General features: G+C 51.7%; 1 protein-coding gene across 1 annotated transcript; it reads right to left on the minus strand.

Moving 5' to 3' along the window:
* Positions 1–244: 244 nt before the first annotated feature.
* Positions 245–7,113, minus strand: SNX20 (sorting nexin 20). The gene is made up of 4 exons (XM_036834489.1): positions 7,026–7,113; positions 3,841–3,979; positions 2,222–2,373; positions 245–948 (listed from the first exon to the last, which is right to left on the minus strand). Exons 2-4 carry the CDS (start codon positions 3,968–3,970, stop codon positions 280–282), a joined length of 951 nt encoding a protein of 316 aa, XP_036690384.1. The 5' UTR covers positions 3,971–3,979; positions 7,026–7,113; the 3' UTR covers positions 245–279.
* Positions 7,114–19,071: the final 11,958 nt, after the last annotated feature.

The raw sequence follows: 19,071 nt of genomic DNA on the forward strand, positions 1-19,071 counted from the left end.
AGGTTGATATGACTCTCCAGTGTTTTGGCAGCTGGGTTTGTGGTTTTGAGACGAAGTGGGTCTGGCATCAGGGGGACACAGGACACAAGCAGAGGCTTCCAAGGATGCCCGGAAGCATCTCTGCTCAACATAGATGGGGAAACGGAGGACCAGAGGAGGGGCTTCTTCAAAGTCATCCCACAAGCTAGAGCTCAAAGTGGCTCTTCCCGCTCAGAATCAACCCCCAAAAGCCCACAAGCCATGGTGATCCCCAATTCTCCAGCTTCCTGCGGGAGCGGCTCAGTACAGATACTCTTGGACGGTGAGTTCCTTCAGGGTGAAGCCCCGGGAGGCGGGCTTCCGGAGCTGGTTCTCCTCCAGTCTCTTCTGCAGGGACACAAAGTCCTTGCCCAGCACGTAGGCCAGGCGGGCCATGGCGTCCAGCAGCGGGGCGTAGTAACGGTGGCCCTCCCGGGCCTGCAGGCACTGCAGAGCCCTCTCCCCGGCGGCGAAGGCCTCGGCAGGGCGCTCCAGGTCGCGGTGGCACACCAGCATGGCGCACAGGGATGGCACCACCATCACGGGGCAGTGGGACGCCAGCTTCTCCTGTAGCGGCACGGTGCGCACCAGGATGTCCAGGGCCTTGGTGTACTGCCCCGCGCGCAGGCAGCCGAAGGCCTCCTTCAGCTCGGGCCGTGTGAGGAAATCGATGAACTCGCGCGAGCGGCGCACGCAGCGGATGGCGTAGAGCAGGCTTAGGTACTCTTTGAGGGCCAGCTTGCGCTCGGAGATCATCTCCGGGGTGAAGTTCCCCATCAGGTGCTTTTTGGGGAAGACGACATCTTCGATCTCTTCCCGGAAGGTCTTTAGGAGTTTCTTCTGGAGCATCTCGAAGTCTGAATAACGCCGTTCCAGGATGGCTTTGTTGCTGTCAAAACTCCCCGTCTGGATGATGACGATTTGGTACATCTGCGGTGCAAAGAGAGAGGGCCTTTGACTACACCCTCACGGAGGGTTTCAACTGACAGAGAGAGCCCGGGAAATAAAATAATGATGACCATCATTTAAAGCATACCCTGGAAATGGGTGATGGTTATCTGCAATTCTGGTTTAAATTGCCATCAGCATTGGCTGAGCTGTAACAGCGAATGGTGACAAGAGTCAACCGGAGAATAACAAACAAACACAGCGACGCGGAGGCATCCTGGGGCAGAAAGGGCGCACAGGAACCTGCCGTGCGGGGGGCCTGGCGCGTTCTTGGTTTTACGTGGTCAAAACTGGGCCTCAGGTTCCTGAACTGGGAGGCTTGGATTAATAAGATCTGTGTTTTCCAGGTGTGGAACTCCTAGGAGATGGGTTTAGGTGATATACTGGCAGTGATGTTACAAGTAAGAAAACTATTCTTTTCTCTTCTCTTTCAAGAGAATGCTGATTAAGGACACAGACTGCCTGGGTTATAATTCCAGCCCACCACGGTCTAGCTGTGTGGTTTTAGGTAGGTACTTTAACCTCTCTGAGCTTCCGTTTTCTCATCCAGAGAATGAGGATAGTAGCCTGCCTCACTGGGTGAGGATCAAATGAGTTAATGCATTGAAACCATGACGTGCAGTCAGCACTCAGGGTCAGCTATTATTAGTACTCCACTCCCATTTGGGGAATGGTGGGGGGCAAAGAAAGGCTGTGTGGCTCTTCCATAGTCATCAACCTCTCCCCCAACATAGGCTGAAATTCCATCCCAAAGAAAACAGCCCCAAGCCCAGCTTTCCACCAGCCGTGGTAACCAGCTAGAATTTAATAACAGCCCTGAGCTTTCCTTGTATTTACTTTTATAATGACCTTTTCTTATGCTGTGTGATACTGGTTTTCCATTTAAGGTATTTCCCTTTGAAATAAATCTATTCAGTGTTTTTAAAAAGTGATCCACTTTAAAGAAAAAATGAGGTACATAATAAAAATGATATGAGGGTATCAAAAACAATGAAGAGGGGACACAGATGATAATACTGGGTAACATGGAATTAAACTGGGCCGTTTGCTTCTTAGGCTGAGGCACCTTGACTCTCCAGTCCTCACGGTGCTGAACGTGAAATCTCACTTTTGGACCATTTTTTGCCAGAAGACCTCTGTGAGTTAAAGTGTGTCAATCCATCTTCTGGTCAAGGAGACTGAGGTGCCACCAGCCTTGCCCAGGGCCAGGAAGGAGGCCGTGAAGGCACGCCATCACTTTTTGGTCTCTGCTTACCACAAACTTGGAGACTCTCCCCTCCTCGATGCGGGCGGAAGCGATCTCGAAGAGCAGTTTGACGTACTTCCAGCAGCGTTTCTGGGTCCGCCAGTACTCCTGCAGCTCCCGCGTGGTCATGCTGGAGTTGGAGCTCTGGCTGCCGTGGGCATCTGGAAGGACCACGCGCTTAAGGACTAGCACAGGTCAGTGCGCTTTGGGGGCAAGGGCTTGGGGAGATGGCTGGGTCTGTCTGGGATGAGCCGTGGGAATCTGGAAGCACTGTGAATATCCCCCTCCTCCATCCCACCTTGGATAGGCCCAGTCGGGCATCAATCAGACCCCTACACCCAACCTGGCTGAATCCATCTCGCCGTGGGCAACCTGGGACAGCCCAGCGTCCCCAAGAGGCTTCTTGGTTGGGAAATGCAGTGTGTTTGTGGTACATCGTCCACTTCTGGCTGTTGTGAAACCCCATGCTCCTGCAGAGCAGGGATGTGGCTGGTTGGTTTCCACCCTCCTTACTGCCTGCGGAGCGCACACCAGCGGATGATGGGGGGAGCTTTGAGGATGCTGGGCTCCAGGTTCAGCTTGGCCAGCCCTTCCTCTCTCATCTCATTTCCCACACTCCCTGCTTTTTCTTGCACATGCCACTTCTTCTGCCTCAAATGCCATCCTCTTTCCCTGCCTCAAAAAGTAACAGTGTTTCTTAAACCTCACTTAAGCCCTAGGCCATTCTGAGAATCTTGGCAAAGATTAGAATCCTTCCTCCCCCCAAATGCACAAACAACTGTATATTTTATTTCAAAGGACATGTGTCCCAGGAGCCCTTCTCCAATGTGTCCTTCAAGACCCAACCCATATATCATTTCAGCTGCCCTTTGGTGTTAGAATAAGAGCCTCCCACCTTGTCCCTGTGCCTTTTCCGTGGCATCTTACATTATTTTCTACAGATCTGTTTCCTTACTAAGCTTGAAGGCCAGCACGGTGTTTGATTGTTCCTGCTTCCCCAGTGCCTGCATAGGGCCAGGAACAGAGCAGGCGGTCAGCCAGCACATCTTGAAGGGTTGCATGCATATGGCAGACATTTGCTCCAGGAGCTGGCGCCATAGCAGACACTGTCAGTGCCCGGCCATGCCCCCTCACTGGCATTGACTGTTTTGGAACATCCCACTGGCTTCTATCGGAAGCACCTAGGACTCTCCCCCTGAGGGCTTTCTTGGGCCATTGCAGCATGTTGTGGAGCATACCTCGGCCAATGGAGGACGGGACCAGGGGACAGCAGCCTGGCCTCCTCACCTCTGGGATGGTACAGCTCTAAGGTGTGCCCCATACGGTCTCCCAGACGACCCCCGTTGGGACTGAGCCCTAGTTGCCCACAGTGGTAATCTTTTCATCGACATCCCGTACTGGTTTCCTGCCCTTCCTTTCCTCGGTTTCCCACTCCCCTGCCATACCTCCTGGCATAGTCTCCTGGATAAACCACTTGTACCAAATCCCTGTCTCAGTGTCTACTTTGGGATAACACAAGTTAAGTGAGCTGCCCTGTTTCTCATGGCATCCGTTGAAGTATGCACATTTGTATTTCAAATGTCTTCAAACCTCTATCCCCGCGACCACACCCCAAACCTCAAGCCCACCTAAGTGCTCTTCAGGTCCTGGACGTGGGAGGTCTGGGCCAGGGGCTGATGCTTTCGGCTTGGTCCCTGCCATGCACTGGGATATGGGTCTTGTCCATCCAGGGCTCCTGGCGTGCTTGGGACTTGCCATGCTCCAAGGCTGCCAGGAAAACAAGAGAGAACAGTGAGTGCCCACTTGTGTTGGGGTTCCTGGTGGGTCCTGGGGTGCCCATAGTCCCCACTGCTGAGCCCTGCACTGCCCACCTAGCCATCCGCCCAACTGCCAGATGCTGAGCCTGGGCCTGGCCCTTTGCTGGACCAATCACACCAAGGCTGAGCAGAACTTTCTTTTATAGTTAGGATCCTTGTATTATCGAGTTGCTCTGAACTTTAAATGAGGTGACTTTAAGCAAAGGTAGTAGCTGAATGATTACTTGAGAGAAAGTTGCTGGCTTGTCCAGAAAAACCAGTATTTCATTCCATATTACATGTGTAAATAGAATCTCAGTGTCCAAAGCAAGGAGGCTGGTATGTATCCTTCCCTTTTCTCTCTCTTTATCTTTAAGCAAACATTTACTAACAGCTTGTTATACCCACTTCATATACACGCAGGCTCTTCACACCCACTGTCTGATTTGACACCCACGATAATCTATCATGACTCCAATAACAGATAAGGAAACCGAGGTTTAGCCCGAGGTCACGTGGCTGGTGGGCGTGACCAACCAAGCAAAGCCAGATGCCTGTGGTGTGCAGGCCGCACACCCTGCACTCAACACCCACTCTCTCACTTCGTCTGAATCTGTGCGTGGTAGGAGCTTTTCGTCTCCATTTTATGGTAAAAGAACGGAGATTTTGAGCTGCCCAGGATCAAGAGCTGGTAAATGGTGGGCAGGGCACAAACGCAGGCTGATCTGACTTCAGAATCCTCTCCCTGGTACTCAGGAGAGGGTGGGCAGCAGGAGTCCTGGGGTTCAGTTTATGCATAACTCTGTCTGTGACCCAGGTAAGTGAACAAGATGAGCTGGTGCCTGGAAGTTATTTAACTTCTGTGAGCCTCAGTTTCCTACAAAAGGGGCACGACAACCTTCACGAGGCTGGTGTGAGTGTTAAGTCAGGCACACCGTGCGAAGTGCCAGATCAGGGATGCGCACATACCAGACACCGTATTAGTCCCTTTTATTAGTACCTGACCCGTGCTAGATGCTCTAGGAAATATTTGAGAAATAAATGGCTGAATTAAGATGTAAGTTGGAATACAAGTTAAAATGTCTGAGACAAATTAGAAAAAGGGCCAATTAAGACATTGGCTCAGATGGAGCGAGTAGCTGGGGTGCCATTTAGGCACAGAAATTCAAAATAAGAAGGGCGCAAGTGACCTGACCTCCTTCTTAACGTGCTCTTGCTGTGTCAGGTGAAAGGAACCCTGGGGCATTCTCCAGGGGGCTCTGTGCTGGTGTCCAGTGGGTGGTTCTCAGGGACCCTCTGTCCAGCCTCATCCTATACAGATGGGAAACCGAGGCACAGAGCAGGGCAGGGCTGGACCAGGGCTGCACGCGCTTGAGTACCCTATAGCTTTCTCCCCTTAAGGAGAAAGGGGAGTCTCTAGTCCTCAGTTTCCCCATCTGTGAAATGGGGAAAGCAATCCTGTGACTACAAAAGCTCTTTGGGGACAGCTGTACATGGTGTTCTGTGGGCCCTTCCCTCCCTTTCTTGACCAACTGTGGGCCCGTAGGCAAGTTCTTTAATATCTCCAGTCCTCGGTTTCCCCACCTGAGAGGTGTGGCCACCAACCCTGTCCTAGATGATGGATGGCTTGGAACAGGTTCCCTATATTCTGGTAGGTGCCCAGGCAAGATAGCAAGTGGTCCACACACTCTTATCCAACAGACTTTGGGTAGCCAGGACTCTTGGGGGCTCGATGATTCCTGTGGGCACCCCTATGCACCTGCTTCGGTTAGCTCATCTGTAAAATGGGTGATGGCGAGTAGAATTGGTCTCAATGGTCCCAGACCTTCCAGCTCTGTTGTCTTGATCAGGCAGCTGGTGCCAGGTTAGAAGCAGGGCACTGTTTGCCCAGAGACCCCATGAGACCCCAGGAATGATGGCCTTGGCTGGGCATTCCAGTAAAGACCTGGGAAAGCTGAGCATGAACCCAGAGCTTAGAATAAATATCAAATTCTGCAGCCAAAGCCGGCTCCCTTAGATTTTCTTTTATGGGATCGGCTGAAACTGGAAAGTGGCAGGGAGAAAGTTGTCACTGGTGCATCTGTGGAGTCTCTAGTCCTCAGTTTCCCCATCTGTGAAATGGGGAAAGCAATCCTGTGACTCCAAAAGCTCTTTGGGGACAGCTGTACATGGTGTTCTGTGAGCCCTTCCCTCCCATCGCTACACCCCACAGAGCAAAGATTTCTAGGCTTTACAACAAAATATGACAAGTGTTGGTACTCCTGGCTTGGGGGCCTGTCCTTGGCCCAGCGGACAGCAGCTGCCCAGCCCCTCCACCATCCAGCTCCGGGAGCAGTCACCCTTGCTCCTTCCTTCCCAGGTGCCCTGAACATCACTTCTCCCTCTAAGGGATGCCTGCCATGTCCAGCCTTCTTCTGATGGGCACACAGGGCCCCCTTCAGAGCCCATGCTACCTCTCTGAGGGGGCAGGAGGGGACATTCCATCAGGGGTGAAACTCCAGCAGAGTAAAGCACCCTGGTCCAACCTAGGAGACAGAAGATCCTAGACATTGGAGGGGCACACTCCCAAATGTGAGCATATATCAGAACTTCCTCAGGGGCGGGGGTGGAGGTGGAGGTGCCGAGGGGCAGATTTCCTGCTCCCAACATCAGAGAGTCCCATCTAGCAGGTCCTGGGGTGAGCCCTGGATTCTGCCTTTTGCACCGGTCCCGAGGGCTATGCTGAAACAGGCGTTCCCTGGCACCACTTTTTGAGAAACACAGGTTTGGTGGATTATTCCCCAGGCTCAAGAGAGGTTGCAGAAGCTTCTGGCACTTCAAAAGGAATTGAGGAGACGGAGGGTCGAGGAGCTGCCCCCCTTCTCTGCCCCAATGCACTGAGGGGAGTCCTGCGTATCTGTCACCAGCCCTTCTCCCTGCCCCCCTGCCCCCAAGAGGTACCGAGGGACGGTTACAGGAGGAGGGGGCTCAGGCCACAGGCGGGCAGAGGCCCACTGAGCTTGGGATCAGACACTGACCTGAGGTCTCCGGTCCTGTGCGTGTCCAGGGGTCCAGGAGGGATGTCACATGGCCCCCTTCAGCTCTCTGTTCCAAGCTCTGGGCGAGCAGGCCAGTGGCTGCCACTTTGCTAAGTTCCCTGTATGAAAACAGGAAATAAGCTGTGTGACCCGCTCCTGGTTGCCCCAGCCCATTGGCTGATGAAAGATGGTAGTGAACTCAACTAACAGACAGTCAGAGGCTGCCCTGCTGGGCCAGACCTGGCAGGGCAGGGCGGGCCTGGATCTCAGTTCCCACATCAGCCTGTCTGACCCTCAGGGTCCTTGACAATCTCTGGCATTTTGGACATTAGTTCCCAAAGCTCTTTAATGTTCATTATCCTACCCTAGTGAGCTAGGCATGATGGGGGCCATCCTGCTCTAAGGACAGATGGGGAAACTGAGGCTTGGAGCAGAGAGCTGGTGGGATGCAGAGCCAGGGCCGGATTAGGGGCGGGTAGACTCAGAGTGCCTTCCTCTGGCGGAAGCTGCATCCCACATGCCAGACAGAAAGTACCAGGGAAGCCAAACCTCTGGGCAGTTGCATGATTTGTAGCCAACCGTGTTGTGGCCTGGAGTGCAGGAGGCTGGAACAAGACAAAAAATAAAACCTCCCAGCTCCCCCCGCCCCCCCAAGAAGTCTACCATGTATCTCTCCCCAGCTATGGTTCCTCCCCTTCCTGGTCCTGATTTTGATGGGGATTAATTCCTTGCTTTTCTTTGTAATTTATCACCTACTAACAGACCCCAAAACAATAGTTTCATTTTATTCATTTTTGAGTTTTATATTAATTGAGCCACACATACTGTTTGTATACTTTGGTGCTTTGCTTCTTTCATGCAGCATTTATGTGAATAAGATTTATCAATTTTTTTGTGTGTAGCTAAAGCTTTTTCATTTTTACTGCTGTGTTGCTACATTATTTGAATATATCAGTACTTACCTTTTTTTTTGTCTATTGGTGCACATTTGGGTTGTTGCTAGTTTGGGCCATCATGATCAGTGCTGCTGGGAATATTCTTACACATTCATCCAATGCACATATTTATCTGAAGCGAATTTACTGGGTCTCAGAGTATGAATAGCTTCAACTGTACTCAGTCATGCCAAACACTTTTCCTGAGTGGTTGTGTCATTTTGCAATCCCACCAGCAGTGTATGAAGGCTCTAGAAGTTCTGCATCCTCCCCTACACTTGATATGGTCAATATTTTTTATTTCAGCCATTCCAGTGGGTGTGTAGTGGTATCTCGTCATGGTTTTTTTTTTTTTTAATTTATGTATTTATTTTTGGCTGTGTTGGGTCTTCGTGGCTGCGCGTGGGCTTTCTTTTTTCAGTTGCGGTGAGCGGGGGGCTACTCTTCATTGCCGTGCACGAGCCTGTCATTGCGGTGGCCTCTCTCGTCATGGAGCACCGGCTCTAGAGCGCAGGCTCAGTAGTTGTGGCACACGGGCCTAGCTGCTCTGCAGCATGTGGGATCTTCCTGAACCAGGGCTCGAACCCGTGTCCCCTGCATTGGCAGGCGGATTCCTAACCACTGCGCCACCAGGGAAGCCCTCGTCATGGTTTTAAGTTGCATTTCCCTAGTGACTACTGATGTTGAGCATCTTTTCATGCGCTTATTTGCCATCCTTATATCCTTTTTGGTGAAGGGTCTGTTCAAGTCCATTGCTCATTTTTCTCATTGGCTTATTTTCTTCATGGTTTGTAGGTGTTCTTTATGTATTCATGTGGGTATATGTGCTCCTCAATAATATCTTTCCATCCTATGGTTTGCATTTATTCTCTCTTCTAATGGGTTCTTTTGATAAATAGAAGTTGCCAACTTTAAAGCATTCAACTGTATCAATCTTTTCTTTCATAGCTGGTGTCATACCGTAAGACCATGGACATTACTCCTTTATCGTTCTTTCTGCAACAACTTCACAGGCCACTGTGAGGCTTAAGATGAGTTAAGATGCTCAAAGCACTTAGGGCGATGCTGGTACCTAGTAAGCACTGTACAAGGGCGGGCAATTCTTGTTATTCTACAAACCTTTCTAGTTTGCCTTTCTTACTTGCGTCAGTATAATGCCCTTAGAGTAAGTAGATTTTTGTGTATGGTGTGAGGTAGGAGGTCCACGTTTTTTCCCCACATGTTCACCTACTGGCCTTATTTATTGAAATGGCCATCCAGTCCCACTGCTTGGCAGTGCCATCCCTGTTATAAAAAGAGTATCCACACATGTCAGGGTCTGTTTAGCTCTAGGGGAAGGGGCATCAGTAGTGTGCCTCTGGCCTGCTAGCTGGTGAGCCCCTGGGGGGGCAGGGGCCATATCTCATTCACCTCCACCTTGCACTGCCCCATAGAACACCTGGTGTGGCGTGGAGATGCAGGCTCTGTATAGAGGGAGGCTGGAGCTCCGTCTCTCCTCCTCTCTGAGTCCTGTCCTGGGCCTGGAACCTGCGAGATACCAGTGTAGATTCTGAGCCCTTCTCTGCAGCCCTGTGTGCCTCCCACCCCCAACCAGCAACCATGGGGAAGAGTGTGTAGAAGCCACTGCTTCCTCCTCTCAGGGTGGGAGATGCTTTTTGGAAACCCCCAGACGCGCAGGAGTGTCTGGCCTGCATAGGAAGGAACTAGCTGGACCAGAGTAACCAGGAGAGGCCACACTTGGCCACCTGCCGGGTGTTGGCTTTTCTCTGAAGGACAGGGCTCGAGGTGGCAGAGGACCTCTACGTGTCTACAAGGACAGACAGGGCTCTGCTGTCATGGGGGGGTGTGGAACAGGAATGGGCATCCCCCCACTGCACTACTGAAGCCAAAGGGGACACCAAGGGGCCTTGGGAACTCAGGAAGGGAAGTGCTGGCATGTCAGAGTCTAGGTGTCTTCCCTAGAATTCACCCGGCTTGGACCCTTCATTGGCCTCCCGCATTCCGAGTAAACCCAGCCCCCCCGGCTGAGGCCTCCGTAATCTGCTGGTTGCCCCCTTCTTAACCTCATTCGCACCCTTCCCGGCATCACTTACCACACACCGGCCATCCGGACTGCTTTCTGTTCCTCAAATGTGCTTCACAGCCTTTGCGCTTGCAATTCCTTCAGCCATCAATGTCCTGCTCTCGCTTCCTTCCATGACAAGCTCTTTTCTTTCTCATCCTCAGGGTGCAGCTCGATCTTCTCTACTTTGTGCAGCCCTTCTTGACCCCCTGTCAAGAACTATCATTGTTTTGCTTATTTGTTTACTTGTTTAGTGCCCGTCTGGAATGCCTTGATCACGGGGACTTGGTCTGTGGCAGCGTTCTGTCCCCAGTACCCACTGCAGCGCCTGCCACCTAGTGGGTGCTCGGTAACTGTGTGAATGAATGAATGAGTGGGCGAACGCAGAGAAGTGGAGATCGGGCTGTGACTCCAGATCAGCCCTGACTCACTGTGCGACCTGGGTAGGCCACTGCCCTCTCTGAATGTCAGTTTCCTTAATTGCAACATGAGATTAAGTTAAGGATCCTCCCAGCACCAAAGCATTCCACACTGGGCAGATAACAATACTGTAAACTACCACTCACTGCTGCTCTGGATGTCTGACAAGCTTGGGACTCCAACACCGAAACACCACTTTTGAGAAACTCAGTAAGAATTGATTGATCACAGGCGTGCCTCCACGTGTCTGGCAAAGAAAACCCAAACTGGGGAGGTGTTTGTTCGTAAGTAGGTGATGCAAAACCCGGTCATGTCAATCTTGTTTTCCCATAGCTGGGTATACAAACATTAGCTTTTAAAAAATCTCAAAAGTTCTTAATACTGCAGGGTTTTAAAATTAGGGCCACAGACAGAGTGCGCTGTGGGGCACCGATGTGGTTATACTGAGACATAGCAGAGCGACGGGTGGGCCGGGGGTGTGGGACTGGCGTGTGGGTTTCTATTTCTGTACTGCAGGCTGGGGAAACACCTCAGCCCTTCCTGGGCCTCACACAAGCTCTGTCAGTCCTTCTGATCTGTGTAAGAATTCATGGCTAAAATGTGGAGAAAATCTAACTTTAATTATCAGCAGGACACAAACATCTTGTGTTCCTGGGAGATCTGTTTGCTTAGGTAAAGGCTTTGATGAGTTTGCATGGGAGTTTAGGGCAATTGCACGTAGTTTGAAGGTTTGTGCCCTGCCCAGAGTGCCTCAGGAGGGCAGGAGTGGGGCTGAAATCCAGCCCTCACTCTGCTTTTCCAAGCTGGCTCCTGTGTTCCCTCAGGTAAAGGGGACGCCTTTTTCTAATCTGAAAAAAAGGGTGATGTGAGCTGGCTGTGAGTGAACTAATGATGGAGGATTGAGAAACTGTTTTTCAAAGACAGTAAGTTCAGCTGGCGGAATATTCTGTTTTGCTGAAGTGGAATTTGGAAGCTTGGGGCTAGAAGGGAAGGGTTTGAGAAACTGAAGGTGATTCTAGAAACCATATGGGGGAGGGGGAGAAGAGAGGAGACACAGTAAGGAGTCTGCAGAAGAGGAGGCCCACCCATCAGGGGAGCTGGATTTGTTGGGTTTCTGATCTTCAGCAAAACCTGCCTGATTCACTGATGAGCTTGGAGTTGGTTAGGGCTGGAGGTGGGGGGAGGGGACAAAATGTGGGTCTGGTCTTGAGATGGGGATGGGTAAGACCAGAGGCTGTCCAAAAGCCCCAGGTACATTGGGTTCCTCAGGTTTGAGGCAGCTCAGTAAAAAGCTGCCTTCTCTACCGTGCCTTTCCCTCGTGCATTGTCTCTCTTTTAATAAGTCACTCAACAAACTTGGGCCAGGCACTGGGCCAGAGGTGGAGGTCCAGCAATGGTGAAGGAATGTCTCAAGCCCTCAAGGGCTCACAGTCTGGTGGGAAAACAGGATGGACACATGGAGCATGAACCGAAACAGAACACCATCCAGGCTGAGAGCAAACAAGAGCACAGGCAGGCTGCTCCTTGGTAGCTCAGAGGACTGGAGACTTCCATGGGGACAGTGGAAAGCTCCCTGGAGGGAGGTGGGCACTGAAGGATCGGTAAGTCCCAACAAAAGGAGTGAAAGAAAGATGTGGGCTTGATTAACAGCTCCACCATCCTGTAGCTGAGTCATCTTAGGAAAATTATTTACCTCTTGGAACCTGTCTCTTCATCTCAAAAGAGCGGGGGCAAAGAATAGTACCTATTCCATAAAGAGGCTCATGTGAGGGATGAGAGTACAGTGCCTGGCATATAGTAAGTATTCAATAAATAACATTCATATTATACAGAGTTCAGGGCTTACTCTGTGCCAAGTTCTATATTTGTACTCCTCACGACAAGATCTAAGTGAATTGTCAGCACCACTTAGCTGTTAGGGAAACTGAGGCCAAGGTTAAATAACTGGCCCAAAGGTATAGAGATCTGGGATTCAAATCCAAGTTCGCTGGAGTCCAAAGTCTATGCTATTCAACCTGTTGCCTCCCACTGAGGCCCAGAGTGAGCAAAGCCCAGAGGTGGGAGGACCAAGAGCTATAAGGACACTGGTGCATCATGTGGGCCTGGCTGTAGAACGGTTTGGACACTGGTGGGTGGGTGGGCTGCTTGGAGCAGAGTGGGCTGCTTGGAGCAGGGGACCAGCACGGAGACTGCTGCTCAGTGTGAGGTTGAGGAGAGACTAGTTAGAATCATGGGGAATGGCTGGGCGCTCTTGCCAGGTGAGAGATGACAGTGATTTGGACCCAAGTAGTAATAGTGGCTATGGTAAGAAGTGGCTGCATTCTGAATATGTTTTGAAGGTCAGGTTGACAAATTTGCTCCCAGGTTGGATGTGGAGTATAAGAGAAGATGAATCGGGTAAGTTTTCCAGGTTCAGTTGCTCTGTTACTTTTCTTAAGTAATCTGCTATTATTGGGCATTCAGGAGGCTTCCAGGTTTTTGCTGTTACAGATAAGATGGTGGTGAACATCCTTGTAGATGGATCTGTACACCATCTGGAATGATTTTCCTGGGGTTAGATTCAGTGCCTCTAACACAGCATTTCCCAGCCTCAACCAAATGTGCACCAGCAGTGCAGGTATTTACCTGGAGGCAGTGTGGGGTAGTGGTTTGAGCATGAACTTTGATGTCAGACATCTGGGGGGCAAATCTCGGCTCTGCTGTCATGACTTGGATAAAGTAATTAACTTTTCTGTGCCTCAGTTTCTTCCTCTACAAATTAGGGTAAAGATAGTCAATATCCTGTAGGTAGGATTAAATGAGTATCTGTAAAGCACTATGTCAATGTCAGTTTTTTTCCTTGAAATTGACTTTACATTTAAAATTTTCCAAGTACAAATGTTTTTTTTTTAAATTTATTTTTATTTTATTTATTTATTTTTGGCTGTGTTGGGTCTTCGCTGCTGCATGCAGGCTTTCTCTAGATGTGGCGAGCGGGGGCTGCTCTTCGTTGCGGTATGCCGGCTTCTCATTGCAGTGGCTTCTCTTGTTGCAGAGCATGGGCTCTAGGCACATGGGCTTCGGTAGTTGCAGCATGCGGGCTCAGTAGTTGTGGCTCACGGGCTCTAGAGCGCAGGCTCAGTAGTTGTGGTGCACGGGCTTAGTTGCTCCACGGCATGTGGGATCTTTCTGGACCAGGGCTCGAACCCATGTCCCCTGCATTGGCAAGCGGATTCTTAACCACTGTGCCACCAGGGAAGCCTCCAATTACAAATGCTTTAAAAGGAATGTTTATATTAATACCTTCAATGAAAAACCAGCAATCACTTGCCAGGAATAAGAAATCATAAAATAAAATAAATCTAATGTAAACAAAACAGTGCTGGTGAATTCTAGTTAGATAATGTCACAGAGCCAAGTAGACTAGGCAGTGTTAGAGAGGTGTTCAAGCCCTATTAGTACTAAACTGAGATGGCTTGCCTCAACTTAGAAGAATCGAAAGAAAAATGTAGAAAGAGGAAGTTTAAATGCCCTGTCCACTGTTACCTAACACAGAACCATCACACTCCAGAGAACTCTGTCCTGGGACTTCACAATAGTAAGGCTTTAGATGACTATGAACTTCCTGACCCTCAAAGGGTGCGTTGGGTAATACTGACCCCAACAGCTTTCCTAGCTTTTCAATTCACAGGATATCTCCGTGTGTGTGTGTGTGTGTGTGTGTGTGTGTGTGTGTGTGTGTGTGTGTGTGTGTTAGATGGGGGACTTGTCCTGAGAGACTCTTCGATTCCCTCCGGTTGAAAGGTGGCTCAGGAAGGATGACATACTTGGCCCGGGTCACGCGGCACCGGCCGTCCAGCCTGCCTCTGCCCTGCCTGCTCCGCCGCCCACGGTCCGGCTGGCTCTCTCGGGAGGGGCGGGGCTGCCAGGCAGAGGGTGGGCAGTGGGGGCGGGGCACGTCGGGGGCGGGGCCGGGGCCCGAGTGCCCGCGCAGCCCAGGCTGGAGCTGAGCCGGGGAGTCAAGACTCAAGCTGCGGGGAGGAATCGGGGCGCCGGGCGTGAGTGGTCGTGAGCTCCGCGCGGGGGCGGCAGGTGCCGAGGGTCCCGCTCCCGGGACTGGGACACCTGACTTCCGAACGGTCCAGGCCGCCAGCCTTAGGATGGGGCTGCCTCGGTTTCCCCTTCAGGAGTCCCGGGGTCTAGACGGAAAGGGGGTGTTTCGAGGTTGGGGAGCCTCCTGGTGGGCTGTGACTACAAACGATGAGGGGGTTTGGGAGAGTGGGCGGAACTTCTGCCCCAGGAGCCTCTGAGGTCTGGAGAGAGACCGTGATTTGGGGATCGAGGGGTTTGTGGGGGCAGAACATGCAGGATGAAGTTTCGAGGCACCGGGCCGGCCTGGGAATGAGGAGGCCAGGCTTCAGGTCTGAGCGGGAGCTACTCTCTGTTCAGTCCCCTCCTCTCTCCCTCAGTTTCCCCATTTTCACCTTACTTGTGGATGGGTGGGTATAAATGAGAGTGCCTGGATGATCTCTAACCCTGCCTGTGGCCTTGTAACTGTCATGGGGGTCTCCTACCTCCTCCTCCTCCCCCGTGGTGGGTGTGGAGACCCCTGCCCATTCTGCATCCCATCCCTGCCCAGACCCGCCCACACCAGGGCCTGCCGGCATCCCATCCTTTGTGCTGTTCATCCTCTCCTTCGCTCCTAATGTTGAGCAACAGCCATCTGGTCCTACTTGCTTTACAGCAAACTCACAAGCCTCCCTCCATCCCCTCCAGGAAGGCCTCCCACAGCTGGACCCTTGGTTCTGAGTTTGTTCTTGCTTCTCTCTCTCTTTTGGAGCTCTTAGTCTCCTCCCTGTGGTGGGCTCCACCTCCCCATGGGCTGTTCCCTGGCCACAGGGTCCTTGTTCCATAGAGGGGAGAAGCCTGCCATGTCACTCGTCTCCTGACCCCTTGGTGAAGACCAGAGTGACATTCTGGTTGCTTCTGCTCTCCTGTTACAACCACTCTGCCCCTAAGTTGGTTGGTTACTCAGATCCCCTTAGCCAATTGGCACTCTGAGATCTGAGGCAGGAAGGGACCCCATCTAGCCTACTGACGTCCCACCCAGCAGGATCCCTCTGTTGCATACGCTCAGTGATGGGAAGCTCATTCATTATGAAGCGCTGTTCAGTGGCCTGCAGCTCCGGCTTCATTTGGTCAAAATCTGTGGCTTGCAGATTCCACCCCTTGGCTCCACTCCTGCCTCCTGGAACCATGCAGAGTAAATTCATTCTTTTATTCATTCACACAATCTTGATCAGTGCCCTGCATGAGACACTGGGGATATAGCAATGAAAAAATCAGACAAAATTCCCTGCCCTCATGGGGTTGGTTTTCTAGAAGGGAGTTGGACAGCAGTCCAATAAGTAAATACAAGGTACGTCAGGTGCTAAGAAGTGCTATGGAGACTAATAAAGCAGGCAAAGGGGATGAGGTATTGGGCTGGGGGTATTGTGGTTTTATATAGCTTAGTCAGGGAGGGCATCTCTGAGATGGTGACCACCGAGCAAAGCCTTGAAGGAGGCGAGGGGGGAGCTATGTGAATAACTGGGGGAAAGGACAGTGCACCCACAGAGGGAAGAGCATGTGCAAAGGTCCTCGGGCAGAAGCATGACATGTGGGAGCGGGTCTGGCTTGTTCTAGGAAAAATCGTGGCTGGAGCAGGGTAGGTGAGGAGCCGGTGAAGGATTAGTAGGAAATGAGTGCAGAGACATAAGGGGTGGGGAGGTGGGGATCCATTGCATGGGGTCTTGACGGCCACTGCGAGGGCTTTGGTTTTCACTCTAAGTGCACTGGGAGCCACTGGAGGTCTTTGAGAAGAGGCATCACCTGCTCTTACCTAGAGGTTAGCAGGTTCATCTGGCTGTGGACGGGAGAGAGAATGCAGGGAGGTGAGGGCAGAAGGGTGGGGGGACCAGTGAGGGGACCACTGCTGTCATTCTGGGTAGAGACCGTGGGGGCTTGTTACCTATGGCATAGAGGCGATGAAAAAATATCAGATTTTCAGATTTGAGATATATTTTGAAGGTAGGGGGTGATAGAATTTGGGATGTGAGAGAAAGGTGGAGTCAAAGGTGACTCGGAGGTTTTGGGGCTGAGCATCTTGAAGTTTAGAGCTGCCATCGGCTGAGATGGAACCTGTTTAGGGGGAAGAGCTGGAGTTTGGCTTTGTGCTTGTGAAGTTTGAGATGCCCATTGGGCATCCACATGAAGATGTCCATTAGGCAGTTGGAAAAGTTTAGTGGGGAGGTTGGAGCTGGAAATAAAATGTGGGGCATCATCACCATATAGCTGGTATTTAAAGCCATAATAGCAGGTAAGCTCACTTAGGGAGAGAGTGATACAGAGAAAAGAGGTCCCACCAGGGAGTTCTGGGGCTCCCAGCATTAGGAACTAGCCAAGGAGACAGAAAGAGTGGCCAGTGAGATGGGAGGAAAAATCAGAGAGTTGGGGTGTTCTGGAAGGCAATGAGGCAGGTGCTTCAAGGAGGAAAGAGGGAGTGATTATGACAGATGCCTTTGGCAGAGCCAGCGAGGTGAGGGCTGAGAATCCAGCAACCTGGAAGTCACTGGTGACCATGACAGAAGTAGCTGGGGACCAAAGGGGACACGATCGGAGGGGATAGGAGGGGAGAACTTGAGGACAGCAGTATAGACAACAGCTAAGGAGTCCTGCTGTGAAGGGGGCAGAGAAATGGGGTCGGATGGAGAAATTATAGTATGTGTATGTGCTGATGAGAACTGCTCTCCCAGAGAGAAGCCCGGTGAAGGGGGCAAGAATGGAGGATGCCGCAGGAAGTGAGAGGGATGGGTCCACTGCCCCAGCAGGGGCGTGGCCCCAGCTGAGAGAAGGACAGTTAGGTTGAGCTTCCAGGGCCTCCCTCTCTTCTGTCTGCAGTGGCCCAGCAGGCTGAGATTTCAGCACTTAAGGAAATCAACTGGCTCAGGGCTCCAGAGAAACCAGACTGGCTGTGTGTCAGGAGGGAAGGAGATGTCAGAGCTTGGCCTGGGCTTGGGGATAAAGGGGGGGCCCACGTGGGTTACCCCTTCCACTTGACCCTCTGTTTCTGCAAGGAAGTGACCTTTTCTTTGCACAGACCTCGTCTTCCTCTAGAAAAGACTACAGTGACTCCAAAGTTGCAGTAATTGAAGCAGAGAAGAAAAGGCAACAGAGAGAGGCTGATTTAGTCTGAAGAGGGGAAGTCTGAGCAGGGAGTAAAGGGGCAAGAGGTAGGATTTTAGGGACAGTTTTTATGAGATAGGTGATGAATGGACATCTGTTTTCTCCCATTCCCAATTTAAACGGAAGCGGGAAAAACTTTGGTTAAATATAATGAGGAACTTCCTGTGCTGGTTAGTGAGGACAGCAACAGGCCAGGTCCTCTGCCCTGGATGTTTAAGATGAGAAAGAACAATGCCTTCTTAGAGACAGGATGCTGGCCAGATTGGTCCTTGGGGATTCTCCCACCTCTGAGGTTTCTGGAAGAAGGGCAGGACAGAGTTGGGACTTTCCAGCTACTGGTGGGAAGATGGAGCAGCAAACCTTCTGGCTTGGGCCTGCCTCTTTCTCCAGGTGCCCTGACATCACGAGTTGGATATGTGTGGCTCAAGCATCCATCGGCTGACCCAGACTCGGAGTGTTTGGGAAGGGCCCCTGCTTGCTTGTAGCTTGTCCACCTGTGGCCTAGCACGTCTACGGGTGTGTCAGAGATCACTGGGCTTGGTGGGGTCTCTCAGTGCAGCTAATGGTGGAGGGAGAAGGCTTTGTGCCAGAACTGCTGAGAATTGTGTAGTTCTTCACAGCTGGTTGGCCACCTCTGGCTTCTGCCCATCTTTTCGGGGGTTTCCCCGGGAGAGAGGTGGGGTCTGTGGGCAAATCTAGACCTGCCAGTCCTGTGCCACTCAGCCTTGCCTTCCTGCTCAAGGCCTGCCTGCAGATGACTTGGCCGTGCCTACTCTAAGCCTAATGGTCTTTGACGGGGCAGGGAGGGTGTTCCAGGCTCTCCCGATGCTGAGGAGAGAGCAGCTGTCCGTCCTTAGGCATCCTCTGAGTAAAAGGGGCAGAGAATGTCCTATCTCATCTTAACTCCAACGTCTTTAATTTCTGGCTGCACACATGCCCTCCAGGCATTGGGTCGGAAAGAGAGTGCTGACCCCATTTCTGGGCTGTTTCTGGAGGGGTGGGTGGTAGTTCTTTTCCCCAGGACCTGGGCAGGGGTGGTGATGGGGCTGAGAACCAATCCAGGGTCAAGCCCAGAGCTCTTCCTACCCCGTCCTGTTCTCTCCTCTCCCCTCTCCCCACCTCTACCCTCTTGACTCCTCTGCTTGGCAGTGGGTGCAAGAAGGAGGCCTGCTTGGCCAGAGAGAACTATTTTCCTTTCTGGTTTACCGTGGCCTCCGCACTGAGGATGCCCTCCCTCCCAAGCTGCCAGGCACATGGGTAACCTCGCTGCCTCAGTTTCCTCATCTGGCCAGCGCAAGGCTTCCAGCCTAGGTGTTGGCAGCATTCCGAGCTGGTGATTTCTCCTTTCCCTTACTTTGGATGGCATATGAGGACAGGCGCAGAACGTTCCGGCCCCACCCCCTCCCTCAGTGGATTTTTGATTCAT

This window comes from Balaenoptera musculus, chromosome 19, assembly GCF_009873245.2.
Source record: "Balaenoptera musculus isolate JJ_BM4_2016_0621 chromosome 19, mBalMus1.pri.v3, whole genome shotgun sequence".
Lineage (NCBI taxonomy): Eukaryota > Metazoa > Chordata > Mammalia > Artiodactyla > Balaenopteridae > Balaenoptera > Balaenoptera musculus.

What these genes read in the sequence shown, in the direction of transcription:
- SNX20 (XM_036834489.1), bottom strand. Translation starts at nt 3,970, where the DNA reads ATGGCAAGTCCCAAGCACGCCAGGAGCCCTGGATGGACAAGACCCATA. An exon ending in AGGACCTGAAGAGCACTTAG is followed by an intron (nt 2,374 to 3,840) that starts GTGGGCTTGAGG and finishes TGGTCCTTCCAG; the next exon opens with ATGCCCACGGCAGCCAGAGC. An exon ending in GGAGAGTCTCCAAGTTTGTG is followed by an intron (nt 949 to 2,221) that starts GTAAGCAGAGAC and finishes TTTGCACCGCAG; the next exon opens with ATGTACCAAATCGTCATCAT.